Source organism: Notolabrus celidotus, chromosome 13 (assembly GCF_009762535.1).
Source record: "Notolabrus celidotus isolate fNotCel1 chromosome 13, fNotCel1.pri, whole genome shotgun sequence".
Classification (NCBI taxonomy): Eukaryota; Metazoa; Chordata; class Actinopteri; order Labriformes; family Labridae; genus Notolabrus; species Notolabrus celidotus.
This window is the reverse complement of record NC_048284.1, coordinates 19,225,743-19,245,853: the sequence shown is the minus strand read 5'-3', so window position 1 is coordinate 19,245,853 and position 20,111 is coordinate 19,225,743. Positions and strand designations below refer to the sequence as shown.

The following is a 20,111-nucleotide window of genomic DNA, read 5'->3' as shown; positions in this document are numbered from 1 at the left end:
CTGGAAATATTTTGTACATTTGATGCACGACTGGCTGTTTTAATGTAATCTCTCTCTTTGGCCTGTATGAGTGTGTGTGTGGAGAAGTATGTGTATGTGCGAGTGCTATGAAACAGTAGATGTAGCTTAAAGAGGACTTACATCGGCAGTATGTTTTGCCGGTTTATGCTCAGTGTGTGTATGCTTTGCTTCACTGCTGCTGTGCGTGCATGTGTGTGTGTGAGTGTGCGAGTGTGCGCTGTATAAACAGGGTTAGCAGATTAATTTCCACCCTCCCTCTCTTCTTCTTCTCTTCCTCCCTGTACTCTTTGGTCCTTTGGTCCACCCTGCAGCCAGGATTTGAGGAGATCAACCCAGAGTGGAAGACATCGCTGGAGAGGAGGAAGAAAATAAAAGGTAGTTTGGCCTGAGGGTCCGAAGAGAGCCGACTTTGTTGCTGACACAGCGGAGCATGCTGGATACAATTTAATGATCTTTGACACGTCTTATTCAGTGACTTATACACTTATTTACACGTACAAGCAGACAGTGTATGCAGAGGCTAGCAAATATTTTTCTCTACTTCTGAGTGTGTGTTTCTGGGCTTGTGTAACTGCCTGTGTGTAGGTGTGTGTGTGCATATTTGAGAAGCTGTACAGTCTGTTTTTTTGACAGTTTTGGGCCAGTAATGATGGCAGCTGTGACAGCTTGTGTAAGCAATAATCTGTGTGAGTCCTCATCCCGTGCATGACAAGTGATAGATGTGTCCACATGTGAAAATCTCAGAAGAGGAAACTTGTTCAAAAAAGTTAATGAATAAGAGTTATGATACCAGAAAGATGGATCACTTAGATATGAATTGTTTTGAGTTTTTTCTGCTGCCTCTTACACATTGATTTTGACAACATTGGAAATGAGGGAAACCTCAATGTCCTTTCCAAAATAAGTAAAGGTTCAGCATGAAATTAAATATATTTTCAAAATATGCATACTCTTATGTTGTCTCCTACCTGTCCCAGATAAGGAGCAGTACTTCCCTCTTGTGGATGTCAGCTGGTGGAGCGACAACGTGTTGATTCTGGCTCGCTGCTCCGGCTCCGTCACCGTCTCCTCCGTCAGGACGCTGCGCAACCTGCTGGGGAAATCCTGCGAGTGGTTCGAGCAGTCACCTCGTGTCACCGCAGCACACGATGGGGGCTTCCTCAGCCTCGAGGTAAATGTCAAGATCATAGCGTATTATATGTGTGTGGTTAAGTAAACACAAAGAAGGAGTTTGCATGTTACCGAAAGGCACTCGAGACTGAATCTCTTACTGTTATACTCTTACATAATATATCCCAGCCTTCAGGCGTTTATAGGGAATATTATAGAAGAGGAGAAAATGTATTCTTTACATCCATTTTCTTAAGCACCTCTTCAGTTCAGGGTCAACAGGCCTGGAGCTGCCCGACATGCACTGTGAGAGAAAGAGGAACACGTTTGGACTGGCAGAGGGTCTGTTATAGATTTGTCAGTTCTTTTGTTTTATAATTGAAGGTTTGGGGACTAAAAAGTAACTGTGAGTTTACCTTTTCTTTTGTTATCCAGAAAAAATCCATCAAACTTCTGCAGCACAAATGTGTGCATTGATTTTCTTAAGCATCCTTTGCACTGTGGATGTGATTCTTCAAAAGGATGTTTTTTTTCTTAAAAATGAAAACTTCCATATGATGATATCGTCCCTTTAAGCTTCATTGTCTGTTCAATGGAAATCACAGGAACTGGTCAGCTTTTGTTTAACAACTATTCATGCTTCTGGGAATGATTGTCAGTTTCAGTGTCGCCAGCGGTTTACGATAGACGACCTCCAGCCTAGAATCCCCTTTCCAGCATTGCTAACAGTCTAGTTAGCAACATAGAAGTAACTGTTTCGATCAAAAGCACAGCGAAATTTGCCCCATTCAGATTTGTTTGCAAAATAACATTCATCTGTTTCGGATGAGTCTCAGTTTCACTGTAAATAGTAAGTTACACTGAGGGTAAAGTCTGGCTTTCTGCAGCAGGATGATATTGAAAAAGTGACACGTTTTCTTACAGTTTGAGTTAGTTAACAGTTGAAATTAGAGATGCAATGATTAGAGATTTTGATGGTACAATTAAAGTCTGACTATAAATCACAGTTTCTTGATTATCACAATTCTTATCCATCCATTATCTTGACCGCTTATTCCGTTAGGGGTCACAGGGGGCTGGAGCCTATCCCAGCTGGCTTCGGGCGGAAGGCAGGGTACACCCTGGACAGCTTGCCAGCCTATCACAGGGGTAACACAGAGAGACAGACAACCATTCATGCACACATGCACACCTACGGCCAATTTAGAGTGATCGATCAACTTGGTGAGCATGTTTTTGGACTGTGGGAGGAAGCCGGAGTACCCAGAGAGAACCACGCATGCACAGGGAGAACATGCAAACTCCATAACAGAAAGGCACCTGCCCGGCCGGGGAATCAAACCAGGAACCTCCTAGCTGTGAGGCAACAGCGCTACCCATTGCATCACCGTGCAGCCCCCACCATTATCATGCATTCATTAATTTCACAACATTACTAAATTATAAAATCGCAGAAACTGAATCACAATTATTAAATCCAATGATATAGTGCTGGAAGTGCATATGTTTACTTGGGTGTGTAGTGCTGGGTAGTTATACCGCAAGTGCAGCATCAAGTTTAATGTCTTTGACCCTTTAGCTGCATTTTTTTTTTTTTTTGCAATAGCGTTTGCAGACTGGTGAGTCATCGTCTTAACTCCTTGGCTTTCTTGGTGTTCCCTGAAATGCTCCCACACTGTTGACTTCACTTGTTTGGTTGGGGGATCCAAACTTTCACTGCTTGGTCCCTCTGCCATAGTTAAGCTAATGTAGTTTCCATGTCTCTTGATAAGCACAGCACATTAAGCTGGTGCACCGAACCTAATGTACCAGCATCTATTTAAGAGTGACAACAGGATCACTCAGTGCAGCAGAGCCTTTATCATTAAATAAGCATGACAATTTAAAGTGCGGTTAATGGGAAAACAGGTTAATAGTTGCAAGATGCAGATATGCACAAGAAAAAATTCCAGCTTTGTTAGGTTTGTCTTTAGAGAAGAAGAAAGCAGCTTTTAAAACACTGGTGCTTGTTTTTTTAATGGAGCCTGGATCAATCTTTATGATGCATTCCAGGAACCCTGGAATTCTAACACTGATTAGCTTTTGCAACGTAGTGTCAAGCAGATTTGTCACTCAAGTTGAAGTTTATGATTAAACTTAGATTTTCGCTGCCCTTGCATGCAGATATTTCTCTATAGAGGTAAATAAAAAGCCATCCGATTACTGCCAATAGGATCTCATTTCCGCAGATGGCACACCAGCTGCTTTTGCTCTACATACACACTGTTCACACCGAAGCCAGCTGATTCGGAGTGGCCGGTACCACTCAAACTATAAACACAAACCAGAAAACTTGTGATGCTACAATCCAGACCCCTGCCAACAGCTTCTACATTTTTAATGTTGGACCCTTAAATGGAGATTAGTACGATGATAAAGGTGTGTGATGATGAATATGTGGACTCTCTTCTTGATCCACCAACAAAGACCATGATCTCCCATCACCCTTCCCTTTTATTTCAGCCCTTCAAGTTTTTTTTTTGTCTTAATGTGATTGCATAGAGAGAGGGATAGAGTGATAGAGAGGGAGAGGGAGAGGCGTTTTCTTCACCAGCCAGCTGCCAACTTTTTGGAAAGGTTTCATCAGCCTGCTTGGGCATGGCGAGCAGGGGATGTGTGTGTGGTGCAGCTGGTTACACAGCTGAGGGTTGTGTGCAATTAATGTTTCTTATAAATTACCTTGAGCACAAAGCTCGTTGTGTGTTTACGCCTCCGCAGATGTGGAATAACATGACCTTGTATGTTTTGTGATGATTAGTACATGCGCACCTTCCTGTTCTTGATGAGATGGGGTCGTGTAACAGTGCTGCACATTGAAGGCTCACTCCTCCATTGATTAAGGCGCTAACATTTTACAGGTGCTAAATGTTTCATAAACCCTGGCTGGGCGCAGAGCTTAGCATTTTTCTCCTGTGAACTTAAACCCAGGGGGCATCGTTCAGAATATGCAAACTGATGAAAAATTAGCCAATAATATTCATCCACTGAGGCAATCACAAACTTAAGAACAGGGCAAGAAAAGTTGAGAGAAGTTCTTTGGACAGCTTAGATTTAGATTTCCTATCGAGCAGCTTGACCTTGTTGTCAGACAGCCTGCTGATCCGGCACGAGGCCGTTAAATTAACTGTGTTTACTCGCTTAAGCACAATGAAATGTAAAGTGTGCTGCATTCATTCCATGCTTCATTTTCCATTCATTACTTCCTGTTGGCAAAGAAGGTCCAAAGTCAGCATCAGAAAGTCAATCCGGGCAAAAGCTGTAAATCTGACAGTCTCAATCATGGAGAATAGGCGTTCTTCTGTTTTTCAAGCCTTTCTTTATGTTTTTTGCCAACAAGACAGATGTACTTTGATGTGAAAAGACAGCTTAGGCTTTATGATCACTTTATAAACCATATGTTAGCACTATAATAAAGGTAATGTTTAAATCACTTGTGTATTGTTTTTTACTCTTACAAATAAAACCCTCTAGTGCACCTTCATTTTTAAATCCTCCTTCTTCCACCTTTTCTTCTTTAAGTTTGCCACCTTTCTGTTTTTAATGCTCCTTTTTTTTCTTTTTAAATAATCCACAGTGCGAGGTGAAGCTGGCTCAGAAGCGTGTGGGCGTCTGGAGAGCAACCTGAGCGGTGAAGATGAGGAGGGTGATGACGGCGGGGACTCTGACTCAGACGAGGAGTCCTCAGCCCAAAGCCCGCTACTTTGGCTACATCAAGCAGGGTCTGTACTATGTGACAGAGATGGAGCGGTTCGCCCCGCCCGCGCAAACGCCCACGCACTGTAATGAAGAACTACCGTCTGGTCAGCTTAAGGTCAACCACGCCAGAGGAGTGTACCAGAGGAAGGTAGGCGACAGTGATTCACGTGCAGTGTTTGAAATTTAATCTCACTCTTGAAGCAATCAACTTGTGCATCTCATTTTTTAAGGGGCCTCACTTGGGATTTTGGTTCCAGAGTATATCATATATCACAGCATATCTCTCTTTGTTAGTCTGAAAGGGTTTCTAGAGACTTCCCTGGTGTCCTCTTCTTGAATCTTTAAAAACTCTCCACCAACTCTGAATTCATGTTATCAAATTTTTATTTTGATGTAGAGAATTTTGAAATTGCTGAATCAGCCAAAGGGAGAATAAAAAAGGCCCAGTAATGAGGCTTGCAGTTAAACATTTACTTTTCAACTGCACAGCTTTCTAACCATTTCTGCGGAACATCATGATGTACTCGGCACTGCTGGAAATTCACTGTAGATTCATACTGAATGATGTATATAGATTTTCACTTTTAAAGCTCCAGTGGGGAGTTTTTAGCTAGTTATGAAACAGACTCATATTAACATTGAGGCCTCATTATGACCTATAAAGCAGACAAAACCATCAGGGACTGGGTTGACTATTACTATATCGTTATTTTTAATGCCTGTAAATGCTGCCCTAGGTCGATGTCAAACAAGACAACTGCTCAAACAGCCTTATTTACATTTTCCAAGGCAAAGCTTTGCGGAGATGTTTGGCTGTAAAAAGAAAGACAATTTCTCATGAAAATGACTACTATCACATGTTCATGACAAGATACAGAAATGAGAGTTACTGTTTTGTCCACAGAGGGCACCAGAATCAACACACATACCCTAAGGCTGATTTATACTTCTGCGTCTCCCCTACGCAGCAGGGGCCGACGTGGACATGAGCACCTCAAACTTCTGCGTCCATGTGTCAGCATGTGTCAGCAATTCTCTGCCGAAATGCTTGAGGGCAGTGTGGTCTCTCTGATTGTCGGTCGGCTGCTTCCAGCCCCGCTACGATCTCTGTTTACTTTTCCACAGCGATTCAGAGCATGTTATTTGAACCTACAGCTGATACATGTTACTGTTTATCATACAGACATGATTACATGAAGAATAGAGAGGAGGAGATGAAATACACAGCCGATGAGCGGGGATCCCGGAAGTTCTGTAAATGCGGGAAATACAATGCCAACCATGGGGCTTGCAGTCTGCAGCGATTCTGTTGGACAGTTACATCTTGGAGGAGGTGCACGTCAGCTACGTGCGTAGGCCTCTGCGTAGGTACGGGAGCTACATGGACCTCAGGCGTAGGCTACGACTTCAATTCGACGCAGAAGTATAAATCAGCCTTCAGTTGGTCACAAATACTCTCTTTGCACAGCCACCAGTTTAGTGCAGGCTAAATAAATCTAAAAAATGCTCATGATCATGATTCATGCATAGCCAAAGTCGAAATCAAAATCAATCAATCAATCTTTATTTATACAGTATAGCACCAAATCACAACCAACTTTATCAGAAGACGCTTTTACAAACACAGCAAGTCTAGACCACTATGTTAAATTATTAATAAAGACCCAACACCAAGACAGGATATGATCCAGTCCGCTCTTACTGACAGGACTTGATTTTTATCTCATCTTAATCCACCATGAGCATTGCCCCTCACAGTATTTAGCTAGTTACAGTGGCAAGGGAAAACTTCCTTTTACCTTGGCTGAGTTGGGGTTAGAGGGATAGAGGAGATAGAGAGAGAAACAGAGAGAGATGATAGTGAAGAGCCAGAAAGTAGTATTAGTTGTAGTAGTAGTAGTAGTTGTAGTAGTAGTACTAGTAGTACTTGTAGTACTAGTAGTAGCTGTTGCTGCTGGATTCTGGCACGTCCATAGTAACAGGCCGTCTACTAAAATTACTTTAGTGACCCCCTGACTTTTCTTTTGTGATGCCTGAGATGACATTTGTGATTTTCGGGTGAAATGACTCAGCAACTTTTGGACTGATTGGATTCTAAAAGGGTCAAAACACTTGTAGAATAAAGAACAACTTTATTCGACTGACTGCATTGAAACTTTAAGCCTGGATTAATGTTTTGAACAAGATGAATTAGAAGCTCTTTCAGTGTTTCCTTATGACAGACGCTGTACAAGTGGTGAGGCGATTGGCGACAGGGGCTGCCTGGAATTAAAACATCAAATACACTATACTATTTATTTATTATTGTGTAATGACATCTATTAATTCCATTATTAGATTAGTTTGTATTATAAATGGGCTTTTTTTTTTTTTTTATATCTAACTCTTTAATTTGCCCACCCTAATAATCACACACAAACACACTATACGGACAGCTCTCCTCTCTTCATTCACGCAGTGGTGGTGTGTACCACTCCATTTTCTACCGTTTCTCTTTGCCTTCCTGAATGTGTCAGATCATCTGGCCATATTTATCAGCTGCACGTTTTAAAAAGTGGCCAGATTACGCAACACATGCTTTAAAATGCTTATCTTGATATTGGGTTGGCATTGGTAGCGACCAGCTGTGCATAACTTTTAAATAGCTGTATGAGAAGGTTCATATTAACAGGAAATGTCACACCTCAGTCTCTGCATTAACCAAGAGAGACACATTCAAGGACCTCTTTTTCATCTTCCTCTGATCAGCTGCAGAGCGTGTATCAGGTGCAGCAGGTTATCTGACATTAGGGTCAGAGAATGATGAGAGATTGACTTGTTCATTGATCATAAATGGGGATCTTATGTCTTATGGGGATCTCATATACTTTCAAGGGCTGCCCAAGTATTGTAATGTGTGGGAAACAGTGACTTTATTGTTCATTCCCTTCGTACAGCAGCATCATGAGGTGAAATTTCACTTATATTAATGTATTTTTTACAGAAAAAATCCCTACAAAAGAAATAGGATTGGCACTAATTAGCTAGTTAGCATGATAACACTCACACTGTGCGAAAGTCCAGCCTCACACAGCTACTAGAATGACTCTTTCAGGCTTTAATGAATAGCCAGTTTGTAGGTTTGCTATTAAGGCACACAGTGACTGTATCACAGTGTTAATATTTCAAAACGTTGACATGACTGCTTTAACCTGTCTGACCAGGGACTTTTATACTGTGCTCCAGGTTGCTGTTTCTGTGTACTTAAGCCAGGAGGAGTCCTTAGAATAAGGTGACAAATCCATAAACAGGATTAAACCATATTTCTGTGACTGTTTGCTGATTTATTTTAACACACAATAAAAACGTCTTATATACTTCAGTCAGAAAAGCTTTCATCAGCGTTTATGTTTGGTTCTGAATGCTCTTTAAGCCCAGCACTCTTTGCAAAAATACCAGTGCTGACATGCAGTTCTCTGACTCACATGCTGGAATTAATTCATTCTGGCAATGAAATTGATATTACCTATTTAATATGCCAAAGATACTCCATTTCTAATTACGCCTTTATACGGCATTTATCATATTCAGACTGATACATGAGTCACATTTAGAGCAGCTGTCAATTGTCTTCAATGGTGGATATCACATTTACCATGAAATTCTTCATTTCTTTCTCCCACTTAATTTAGCAGCACCAGCAGGACGTTATATGAATCCGTGTGGTCATTGACTGAATTATAGCAGCCTGATCTGCAAAATTGGTTTCTGACTAAATGAATTCTGTGCCAGCTCACTGAAGTGCCATTGTTTTGTTGGATCAGCTCCAGAGTGCTGTTGAGGAGAAATGAAAACCAAGCAAGATGTTCAGTCTGCTTTAAGGCTATTTTCTCAGTCCCGGGGGTTTCTCTGAAATGCTAATTGCTGCATTAGAAATATGGATGTTGTTGCCGCTCGCTACAAATTGCGGCAAAGACAACAACATGCTCTATCATAAAGCACAGTATCGGCTCTCAGCGGTCCCAAGTTTGAGCACGGTTCATCAGTCATTTTTATGACCCATCATCTACTTCCTTCTTCATCATTGTCATCATCATTAGATGCCATTAGTCATCTCCATCAGTCCTAACAGTGGAGAGTTACAAAGTAATATATCATTATTATCTCTTTGTAACACTCGGTACCCACGGCACTCATCCAGCTGCTGTTCTGCTCTCCTGTTTGAGTTGTTTTTTTATTCACATGTAACACATGTAGGCGTGTGGGTGCAGGAAAGAGGGGGTAGCTCTGTCTGTATTGTCTGCAAGTTCAAGTCTTTGTAAGTCAGTGTTTGCTTATGCATACCTATTCAGTTTGTGTGTCTAAAAGCCTACATATTGTTTATGTTGCATTGACATTTCCCCTCTAGGCTACACATGCCCACGCTTATACACACACACAGCTGTCACAATGACCTGACCTCCCCTCACACATTCACCTCTCTCTAGCTTTGTAGTCCAATTGATTGTGAATGGGCCAGAACAAGTGATTCCAGGTTGTTTCCTCAAGTCAGTGCCTTCATGTGTGGAGCAGTTTGATGATGAGTTTAGTAGTGTAACCCTGCCTGCATAAGTAGCACACTGCCAGGGCTGCTAACAGTTTTATTAGCTGACTCCAGAGAGAGAAAGAAGCAGTTTTTGATGTCCTCCTACGTGAGGTTTAACTGTGTGGGGTTCTTATTGCCCTGGAGGAATCACAGTCTGGCTAATGTGTTGCTTTGTACTCCTACACACAGAAAGAGATGGATATGCTGTGTGTGTGTGAGTGTGCGTGTGCATGTGTGTGTGTCAGTCAGTCAGTGCACTCTCACACTTTTTTCTCACACATTGTGTGGCCAGCATAAACTGAGGTGTCATACGGTTGTTGAATCAAATCATGTTGTAGGACCTTGATATGACATAAAACCTCTTTAGCGTCATGACTTGTTCGCATCTAAAAACAGATCAATTTAAAACCAAAAACATCTACTACTAGCACTGAAGGCAGCATATTGATGTGTTTAAGATTTTACCGCCATGTTAGCAGCTGACTGAGATTTGATTTAAGAAGTGATATGGGCAAAATACTAACATCACCATGCTACCATGCTTAAGTTAAACATGTTCACATTAATAAATCCATGAGTTAAGTGGAAATGTTTCAGATCATTTATTCCTCCATAAAATTTTGATACTTAAACTTTAGAGCTACTGAGTTACTCTCAGATAACTTTCACAGAAAAACACTGCTGATGTTTTGCTAGCTTTGTGTATTCTCTCTGCTAGCATCCCATCTTTTTATTTATTTATTTATCTTTTTCTTATTGTTACATAATAAGCAAGCTGAAACAAGGTGAGTTTTTGGGGGGCTAACTTGACACATTATCAACTCAGTGCATTGATTTGCATACTTGAAAATACCCAATACGGCATTTTAGGCAGTTTCAGAGGCAGATCCTGATTATGGTGTTGCGATTGGGACAGCTCGAGTGTAAGTAGTCTCACTGTAAATATCACACTAGCATGTTAACATGCTAAAACACTAACATGCTAAACTGAGTTGGTGAACATGGTAAATATACAAATATAGCATTTATGCTAACATTAGTATGTTAGCAAACTGATAAGAGCAGCTAGCATGGTTGCCTGTCTTTTTGTCAAGTTGTTAAAGCTGGGGTTGGTAGTCAGATTTAGATACACTTTTTGTTATATTGGTTAAAATTATCATTATGTCCCGATGGCAATCAATACATAATGTGTTCTTAAAAAAGAGCGCCAAAAAGCTGTTATCTACAGCTGAAGTAAACCTGGGAAAACACCAACCAATCTCAGCCATCAGGAGCCAAATTATTAAACCAATCAAATCCCGTCCTGCCGTTCTGCCCGCCTCCTACGCGTACATTTCCCCTGCGTACACTCCCCGTCCCCTGCCTCTATTTACTGCCCCTCTCGCTCAACCTCGGGCCTGTCCCCTCTGACCCGATGAGGTGCTTTGCTCAGGACTGTTGCCCGGATCAGAGTCTTAAAAGCTCTCACCACAGGGGCTCTGACAAGCAAAAAAATGTATGACATTTAGTAAGTCCTACATAAAATGTATATGTATTATATGTATTATAACTTTTGTCCTGATATCATGTCACCATTACAACTGGATAATGCTAGCATGACAGTTGTGAGTACTAACAATAGCCATGTCTGTTTGTGTTTTTAACTTTCACTATGATAAGTCTTTGGTGTTTCCTTACCGCTGAGTGAGACATGAGTTGACGTAGTGCAAAACACAAATGATGTGCTGAGGACCGGTTTTGAATCAGTCACCATCATATGGTCGTGAATCCGCGGGGCAGATCTGGGGGGGTTAGACGGAAATGGAGTCCTGAGGACATGCTACATTCAAATTCATGCTAGTTTTCCGTGACTACCAACCCTAGCTTTAAGTGATGTAGTACTGATGATGTAATGTTTTCCGCCCAATATCTGTCTCGAGATTCTTCTTTTGTGTCATTTTCTTTTGAGTGTTTGATTTACTTTCATCAAATATTTTCTAATATTTTATCCGTCTTCAGCCACTCTCCTTATCTCCTGTAGCGGACCCCCATCTAGATGGTGTCACGTTACACAATGCTACACAGATTGAAATCTTTACGTCAGAGCTGTTTTTGATACGGATGTTTAGTATTCATAGTGCATACCCAAGATTTTGGTCCACAGGTCTTTTCAAAACCTTAGCTTCTTTGTCGTTTCAGTGTGATTGAAAATTGAGCCAGGGACTTTTCTCCTGCCTCTGTCTTTTTTTTTTTTTTTTTTTTCTACTGCTAGATATTGCTTAAAAAAACAAGTGAATTCTTTCGATGCATTTTAATAATTTAATTCTGTTTAGAAGCACAGTGCATGGTGATTGAATCAGTTCCCTCAGGATAATAAAGGAATACAAAATAACATTAGAATATCTCACAGAATACAGACTGAATGTTTTGTTACCCAGCCTTAATATTCAAATAGAAAATCAAATGTTTTGTTATGGGTGTTGTTTACTCAACGCATTTCTCAACATTCTGCGAATAAATTATCATTTGCTTGTCCGTTCCAATTGTATACATTGTGTAAGAAAAACATGCATATATATTGATCGTACTGACATAATGTGTTTATTTTGTGCTTGTTTGTTAATCCCACAGATTGACAATGAAGAATATGGGGAGGCTCTGTCTCTTGCCCAAGCGTATAATTTGGATTCAGACCTTGTCTACCAGAGACAGTGGAGGAAGAGTACTGTCAGCATTGCCTCAATACAAGATTATCTGGTAAGAGAAAGAGGAAATAAAAGAGGGACGCTAGGAAATGAGGAAGGGCAGGAGGGATGACTTAGTGGAGAGAAAGGGGGAATCTTTATTAAGAATATTACTTTTTTTTTTTTTTAGAATTATAGAGTATATTTATGTGGGTGGGTTGCGGTATAGCACTTGCTTAAGTGCAGCACAACCCCCTTACTCTATTTCACGCACCGTTTTTACCAATTTGTAGCACATTTTCACACCCTTCCCTCCTAATTTTGTATCTAATTTTCTTCCATCATTTCTTCTGAACTCATTCCTGCTCCTTCCAAACCCTACATCCCACCCAGAGCAAGATCTGCAAGCGCTCATGGGTGCTGCACGAATGTGTGGAGCGTGTCCCAGAGAACGTTGATGCAGCCAAGGAGCTGCTGATGTACGGCCTGAAGGGGACCGACCTCGAGGCTCTCATTGCCATAGGAAACAGGGAAGATGGGGGCAGGTAGGGCACACACAAACATACATAAAAACAATCTTCAGGCTCATTCTGCCTGTTTTGTTTTGTTTTTCTACTTTTTCTTTTAAGCTAAGGTATGTCATTTTCATATGCCATGTCTCAGGTTTATCATGCCGGGCGATGTAGACCTTGACGACGTCCCTTACGAAGACATGCTGTCAGACGATGCAGAGCAGGAGATGAAGAAAGAGAGAGACAGCAGGAAGAGAGGAGAGCTACTGGCCAAGGTCGACTTCAGCAGGTACATAAACACTCAGAGTGTTGGTTAGTCGGCTCACTTACTCAGTCAGACAGCAGCGATGAAGACAGAGAGTCACAGCAGGCAGAAATGCTGCCAATGTTGTGAATATACAGAGTGGAGAACATTTATTTGAACAAAATCACCCAGGCTGGGAAGTGGTTACAGAGACAATCCGTCAGCTGGAGGACCTGAGCTTGCTTGGCAAGCATCTGCCTCAGTAAAATGTCCTCATGCTCTTACAGAAGCACACTTAAAACATTTATTTATCTACCACAGACTGTCAAAAGACTGGGGACACGGCAGCTGCCGAAAAGTGAGCCCAAAGATTAAGCACTCACTCTGGTCACGAATGCCGCCTTTCTCCATGTTAACATATGGGACATGGGTCAAACTTTAAAATCAAAATATAAGTTAAATATCATTTTCTCAAACATGGTTTCTGACATTGGAGCTAGTTCCTAGCATACTGTTTTTTGTCCACCTGAGATTTTTTTCTGAGAAGTGCAGTTTTAGTTAGTTATTTATGCCTCAAGTCTGGAGAAAACAATTCTATTGACTAATGTGGCGATGCATGCACTGGACAAGTATACTTGATAAAACGTAACAAATGCTAACACAAGTCTTTGAACTTTCCATAATTGGAATTGACCTCTACAAATGGTCACAAGAGGCTTTTTTAATTCAACATGAATATTGGTAGGTTAAAAGTTAAGAAGTCCCCAGTGTAAGATATCACTTCCTGTAGGGTTTACTTTGGCTTCACTTTTTTTTTTTTTTTTTTTTACAACTAGAAGAGATTGAAACACGTTGTCCATTTTTATATACAGTCAATTATCCATGGTTTAACGACTGAATGATGAATGATGATTATTTTTTGGTTCAGACACTCATGACTTCCAGAGAATGAAGTCTGATGATTTTGTTGAACCCCACATTTTTGTAAATATTGATTGTTCTAAATGAAAATTTGCTAATGACCTAACTTCTGCTTTAGCATCATCTACATGCTGTCCCATGAAGCATGCTGTCCTGTACTCTTATTATGGATATTCATGGTTGCCAGATGATGAACTCCCAAAACTTCAGTGGTCTTTTGACCTCTCTCTTGTAGTGACATCTCCCTCTGATCTGAGAAAGCCGCCCTTTGTGTTGCATAGCCATTAGGGTTGCAACGGTACAAGTAACCCACGGTACGATCCGTACCTTGGTATTTGGGCCATGATACGGTACGTACCTCGGTATGTGTTTTGTGCGTAAAGAGAACTTTTCTAGTTTTATTTTTTAAATTTTTTTGGGGGTTTGTGTGTGAGCCAAATCATTTTCAATGGCTTTACACGCTTTGTCATAGAGGTTGGGAGTTACAAGGTTGCTGAAATGTGTACGGCAGGACACAACATAACGTGGATCGAGCGTTTTCATTAAGTGGCGAAACCCCACATCTTCAACCACAGAAAATGGCTGCAAATCTTTAGCAATAAATGCTCCCACTGCACGGGCTATTTTCTTGTGTTTATCTGAAGTGGCACGGTAGGTCTGATCGAAAGCATTCTGAATGGACAGCTGTTGTTTCGCTAGTGTTACCTTTTCAAGTCGCTCGACCGTCCTGTGTTCAGGAAGTGTAACATCAGGATTCCCACTGGAGATGCTTGATCATATTGCTTGTGTTTCCTTTTAATTATGGGATAAGTGTCAAGCAGCGTTTGCAGACAGTAACATTTCTGTCGACAGTTTTCACTCCCTCCTCGTTGTATTTAACGGCGAGACCGAAGTTAATCCAGGTTACAGTTTTTTTTTTTTCAATACTTGGTTTATGCCTCAAACACCTGCTAAGATAACGATATTGCCATCAGCATTAGTTGTGCTAAGGGTTGACTGCAAATTATAAAATGTTGAATGTAAACAAAGATGCTGAACATGGCAAACATCTACCATATTTGATTATCACCAAGCGGCAACCTCTGGTCTCAAACGATGAAGCCTATGCGGAAGTGCTATAAACTGCAATACATCGAGAATCCGCTTGAAGCTGGCTGCAGAAACACCGGAAACCACATAGACATGAATGGGAAAAAGACGATCTTTGCAGCATTAATAAACATGTTTACAGCCTGGTTCAAAAAACGGCTTGGCCCTACAAAGCTAATCTCTCTATCGGCACACACTGTACGGGGGGTGAATTTTTTTCTAACGTGACGGTTCAAAAGATATTAAGATTACGAATTTTTTGCCCAAATAAGGACATGACTTACGTGACTCCCAGTCGGGAACACATAGCTATTGGCTAGGAGGCTCACACTACGTCACACTCTGCCTGGTTGAGTTCCGCATTTCCAATATGGCTGCTGCCGTCGATTTGCTTCAAAACAGCTCTCAGGAACAGATGGGTGACGTCACGGATACTAGTCTATGACTATCACTTGCTGGCATGGTCACTGTGGGCATTTTAGTAAACTGATGCTATCGTTTACTAAAAGCAGTATCTGTTAACAGTCTCATAGCAAGCCTGTAGACAAATCTTAGACATATTACTGGTTGTTTGTTCCATTTTTCAACAAACTTTTCAGAATTCATCACCAGAATTTACCAGAAGCTTCAGACTCTCAGTAGCAGTTGTTGTGTGGGAGGTAAAATCCCACTGATAGGAACCTGACGCTGACCTGTGTTAGTCGCCTTGTCTGCAGGTTTCTGCCTGCAGTTTAGAGAGCTTAAATTAAATCATTACTATTCCTTGTAACAAGTCTAACGGAAGGTTGATAGACTGCATTTGGATTTCATGAAAATAAAGAAAAAGGGGGAGATTATGGTGAAGGTTTTAAAGGTGGAAGATGAGCAAAGCGGGGAAATGGGAATGAAAGCTGCCAAATGTAACACTGATTGTTTGATTAGGTGGCACACCAGAGAGGGGATCATAAAGCCAGGGACATTAATGAGGATAAGGGAGGGAGAGAGCGTTGTTTGAGATTAGTGGGTAATCTGCTGGAGGTAATTTATGCCTTTGTTGTCGAGTGCCCGGGGAAAGACTAATGAAAAACCCTTTAGTGATCACTAATCACCTCTTATGCACACACACACACACGCACACACACATGGAAATACTCACAACCGTGTTTCATGAAACACTCTTAGGCTTAACACCAGTCCACATGCATTACACACATCTGTTAAAACCGACTGCAGTAAACACAAATTAATGATGCACATTTAAAATGCATATCCATACCGTGCTTATGCAAGCGAGCATTGTGCATAAAAGTATTTCAAGCTTCAGTAGCTGGACTGTGCTGTCTCTGTTTTTCTTCTCACCTCAGACACTTAACCACTGAGCCTCCAGCTTGCATTTGAATGAGGGAAGAGAAAAGATGCTGCAATACTAAGCTCCTGTAATATCTCCTCCTCGGTTCCCTCCCTGCTCTCTTATGTTGTCCCTTTGCCTGTTTGATTTTCTTTCTGTTTAACTCATTGTGTAATAAAACTATTTAGCTTTATTGCAGAACTGTTGTCCAGGGTAGATAAAGGAAAAGATAGAGGAAATGAAAAAGATATAAGAGAAAGTTAAAAAAAAAATCAATAATTTTGTAAGTATTAAAAAAAACCCATTACATTAAATCCTCCTTCTTTAAATATGCCTATCCCCTTCTCCATTTATAGGACAGGGACAGTCTGCCAGGCTGTCCAGATACTAAGTCCCTAACTTGACGTGTCAATGTGTGGATTTGGGAGCAGTGAATCCCCTCACAAATGGATCTAACCACGTTGCCCAGAGGCCTGCAGCGGAGGCCTGAGACAGATAATAATTCTCTTAATTTCTTTTTAACTACACCACCATTACAGAAATGGCTTGGTATCGATCACAGCTGCTCTTTGTACGTCTGTGTGTGTGCGTGCGTGATGCTCCTGTGTGTAGATAAGGACTGTATTAAAATACTGAGTGCACTGTCTGTCCCCTTCACATGTTTGAAGGTTGTCTTTGTCTGTATGTATTTATGACTGAAGATTAACCAGTTTTCATACTGAAATAAAGTGTGATCATTTTTTAACATGTCGGGTTAAAAAAGAGAGAATTACTTTATTAAAGTCGCTTTTTAAGATGGCTATTGACAGTTCCAGTCCAAGGGAGAATCTCATTTTCAATGATCACAGTCAAAGCATCTCAATTGATTTCTACTCTCCCACATAAGATGCTCCAAGATACTTATTTCCTCCTCAGCAGACACAGATTGTGTTTAAAGGACCCAGTGAAATGATGGATGTACATAATGTACATTGCTCTTGTTACTACCAGCTTTCCTCCTATAGGCTATGTGTTGTTCTTGTTCTGCATTCAGTTAGCCAAGAATGTAATAAACACAGACTTCCTCAGGACTTCGTTATTGCTTCTTATTTTTAACTGCCATGCTGCTGCAGTCCAGTGCTGTTTGTCCAGCATGTTTTAAAACTGTTGTTTTGGCTACATGCACAGTTTTATGTTGTAGCCTCTTTTTCATCACTTTGTGTATGCATAATAAAGTATAATTTAGATGCTGCCAAGGGCCATTATAAGCGCCGCTCTGACTCTCTGCATACAATAACAAGATGGACAATACTGCAGCTGTAGCCGGTGTGTGTGTGTGTCTGTGTCTGTGTCTGTGTTTGTAAGAAAGAGAGAGAGAGAGAGAGAGAGAGAGAGAGAGAGAGAGAGAGAGAGAGAGAGAGAGAGAGAGAGAGAGAGAGAGAGAGAGAGAGAGAGAGAGAGAGAGAGAGAGAGAGAGAGAGAGAGAGAGAGAGAGAGAGAGAGAGAGAGAGAGAGAAAGAGAAAATGAGTGTGAAGATGGGAGTGTGCAGTATGCTGCAAGGTGTTTATGTTCTTATCTGATCCGATTCAGACCTCAATCAGAACTCTCATTTTCTCATTTTCCCCAGCTATGGGTGTGTGTCAGTGTGTGTATGAGAGAGAGGGTGCGCGCAGATGGTGGCATCCATTTGTATGTGTATGAGGCGCAGTGTTTGTGCCTGTTTCTGCAGTCCAATTGTATCTGTTGCATTGTGCAGCAATCACTTGTATCACACACCCCATTTCTCTGAGTGTTTATGTTTGTTTGTGTATAAGTTTTTGCTCGGCTGTTTAATGTTTTCAATCTCTGCCCAGTATATTTATATTCAGGGTGTGTGTAGGTACAGAGATGAGGGAGCAACGCCACCGGATTGTGATAACCTCCAGTTCTGATAGCTATGAAATACACCATGCTTACATGCACTGAGGTCATAAGGGACCTCACTGTTTACATTATACTGCATGTGTGATGATACGTAACAGTCTAATTTTAAGATGTGCGCATTACATCTAAAACATCTCAGCCTTCAATCTGCATTCAAATGTGTCACAGTGTTTTGCTTGTTCTCCCCGCTTCTTGACTACACTTTCCCCTTTGAGTTCCTGTTTATTGTAAGGGAAATTTAGAGAACTAATGTATACCTTTACAAATGCACTACACTGGCCTCTAGTAACAGACAGGTTGCTCATTTGTATGTGTAACAGTGTACGGCACACTGTTTATGCTGTACTTGAGTGGAATTCGGCAGTAGGTTTGGCAATTTAGAAGCAAGGGACGTGGACCTGAATTGTTTTTAAACATTCAGCTGCCTCTAACCTGTTGGTGGCCATTTCCAAACCACCACTCCACCATGCTGCATTTTCTGTGAATTTTGTACCACAAGTTAAAGGTAAAATCTGTTAGATTTCTGTCTCAAAAGGACTAAAGCTTTGTTATTTGAGTTTTGGTTGTGCTCTTGCATCAAACTACAGTTCACACAATGCTCAAACTCAGAGAAACACATCAATCCAAAGTCTACTGCATATCTTAAAGAGAAACACAGAAGTCAGCTAAGTGTTCTGTTAGCTAACACTTCTTGCGGCTACTACATCAGAATGGACTAATATAACTTGAATAGACTTGACTACTTGTAATGTAAAATGTAAATACCACTTCCATGAACAAAATCTATGTCTGACAAACACTAGGCTAGTTTTTTGCTAGCTACTGCTATGATCCCATGCTACCTTGCCGCATCGTTAAACAACACCTTTTGTTGAGACCCCTAACAGCACTTTTACATTGTTCGAAATAACTTCTGTCAAAGTCAAAATATGAGCTTTAATATGGGTTTGTGTAAAAGAAAGAGGCGGAGTTTGAGCCTCTTAGCCAACAGCTATGTCTTCCCATCCGGGAGTCAAGTCAGTCATGTCCTTATTTGGGCAAAAACTTGTAATCTTAATATCTTCTGAACCGTTGCGTTAGAAAAAAATTCACCCCCCGTACAGTGTGTGCTGATAGAGAAATGAGCTACGGAGAGCCAAGCTGTTTTTTTAACCAGGCTGTAAACATGTTTATTAATGCTGCAAAGATCGTCTTTTTTTAATTGGTGTGTATGTGGTTACCGGTGTCTCTGCAGCCAGCCTCAAGCGGATTCTCGATGTATTGCAGTTTATAACACTTCCGCATTGGCTTCATATTTTGAGACCGGAGATTGCCGCTTGGCTTTGAACTGGGTGCTAACATATTATCTGCATTTTTATGCTTACATACTTACTTTTCCTGAATCACTACTCATGAAAATGCTAGTATGCTAATGGCCATATTCTCCTTATTAGTTCTTTGTGTTAGCATGCTACTCACTTTGACAGTGCTATAATGCTGATGCTGGTGTAAGATAGGTATAAAATTGACCATATTCACCATCGTAGTTGTGTGTTAGCATGCTAATGTTTGCTAATTAGCACTTATATATAAGTATAGTTTTGGCGGGTGCAGACTTGGCCTAATGGTTTAGTTGCGCGCCCATGTAGCGGGTGGCCCGGGTTCAAATCCAGCCTGTGGCCTCTTTCCCACATGTCATTCCCACACTCTCTCCCACCTTCCCACACTATCCACCATCCTCTCCTCTATAAAATAAAGGTGTAAAAGCCCCCCCCCCACCTAAAAAAAAGTATAGCTCTGGCTAATGTTACTGTCTGAAGTTTTGCGACTTTTTTTTGTTCACAACTGGAATTTTCTAGCTGAAAATTAAATTGAGTCCATTTAATAGTATTACACCTCACTGAAAGCCTGAAATCAATCATGTTCATCAGCTGGATGCGTCATAGCATTGCCATCATCTTAAAGCCATTAGTAAATATCGTCTGGCTGGTGTTGCTAGAAAAGCACTTCCACAGATTTCATTTCTTTTAATAGACAGTCTTG

At 41.0% G+C, this 20,111-nt stretch overlaps 1 protein-coding gene across 1 annotated transcript in view; it reads left to right on the top strand.

Moving 5' to 3' along the window:
• Positions 1-20,111, top strand: part of nbas (NBAS subunit of NRZ tethering complex) — a 253,161-nt gene that overhangs the window by 35,940 nt on the left and 197,110 nt on the right. The window contains 10 exon segments of the mRNA XM_034700252.1: positions 333-396; positions 999-1,192; positions 4,745-4,771; positions 4,774-4,857; positions 4,859-4,927; positions 4,929-5,001; positions 6,728-6,741; positions 12,041-12,166; positions 12,487-12,638; positions 12,757-12,894. Of these exon segments, the coding sequence (XP_034556143.1) occupies positions 333-396; positions 999-1,192; positions 4,745-4,771; positions 4,774-4,857; positions 4,859-4,927; positions 4,929-5,001; positions 6,728-6,741; positions 12,041-12,166; positions 12,487-12,638; positions 12,757-12,894 (941 nt within the window).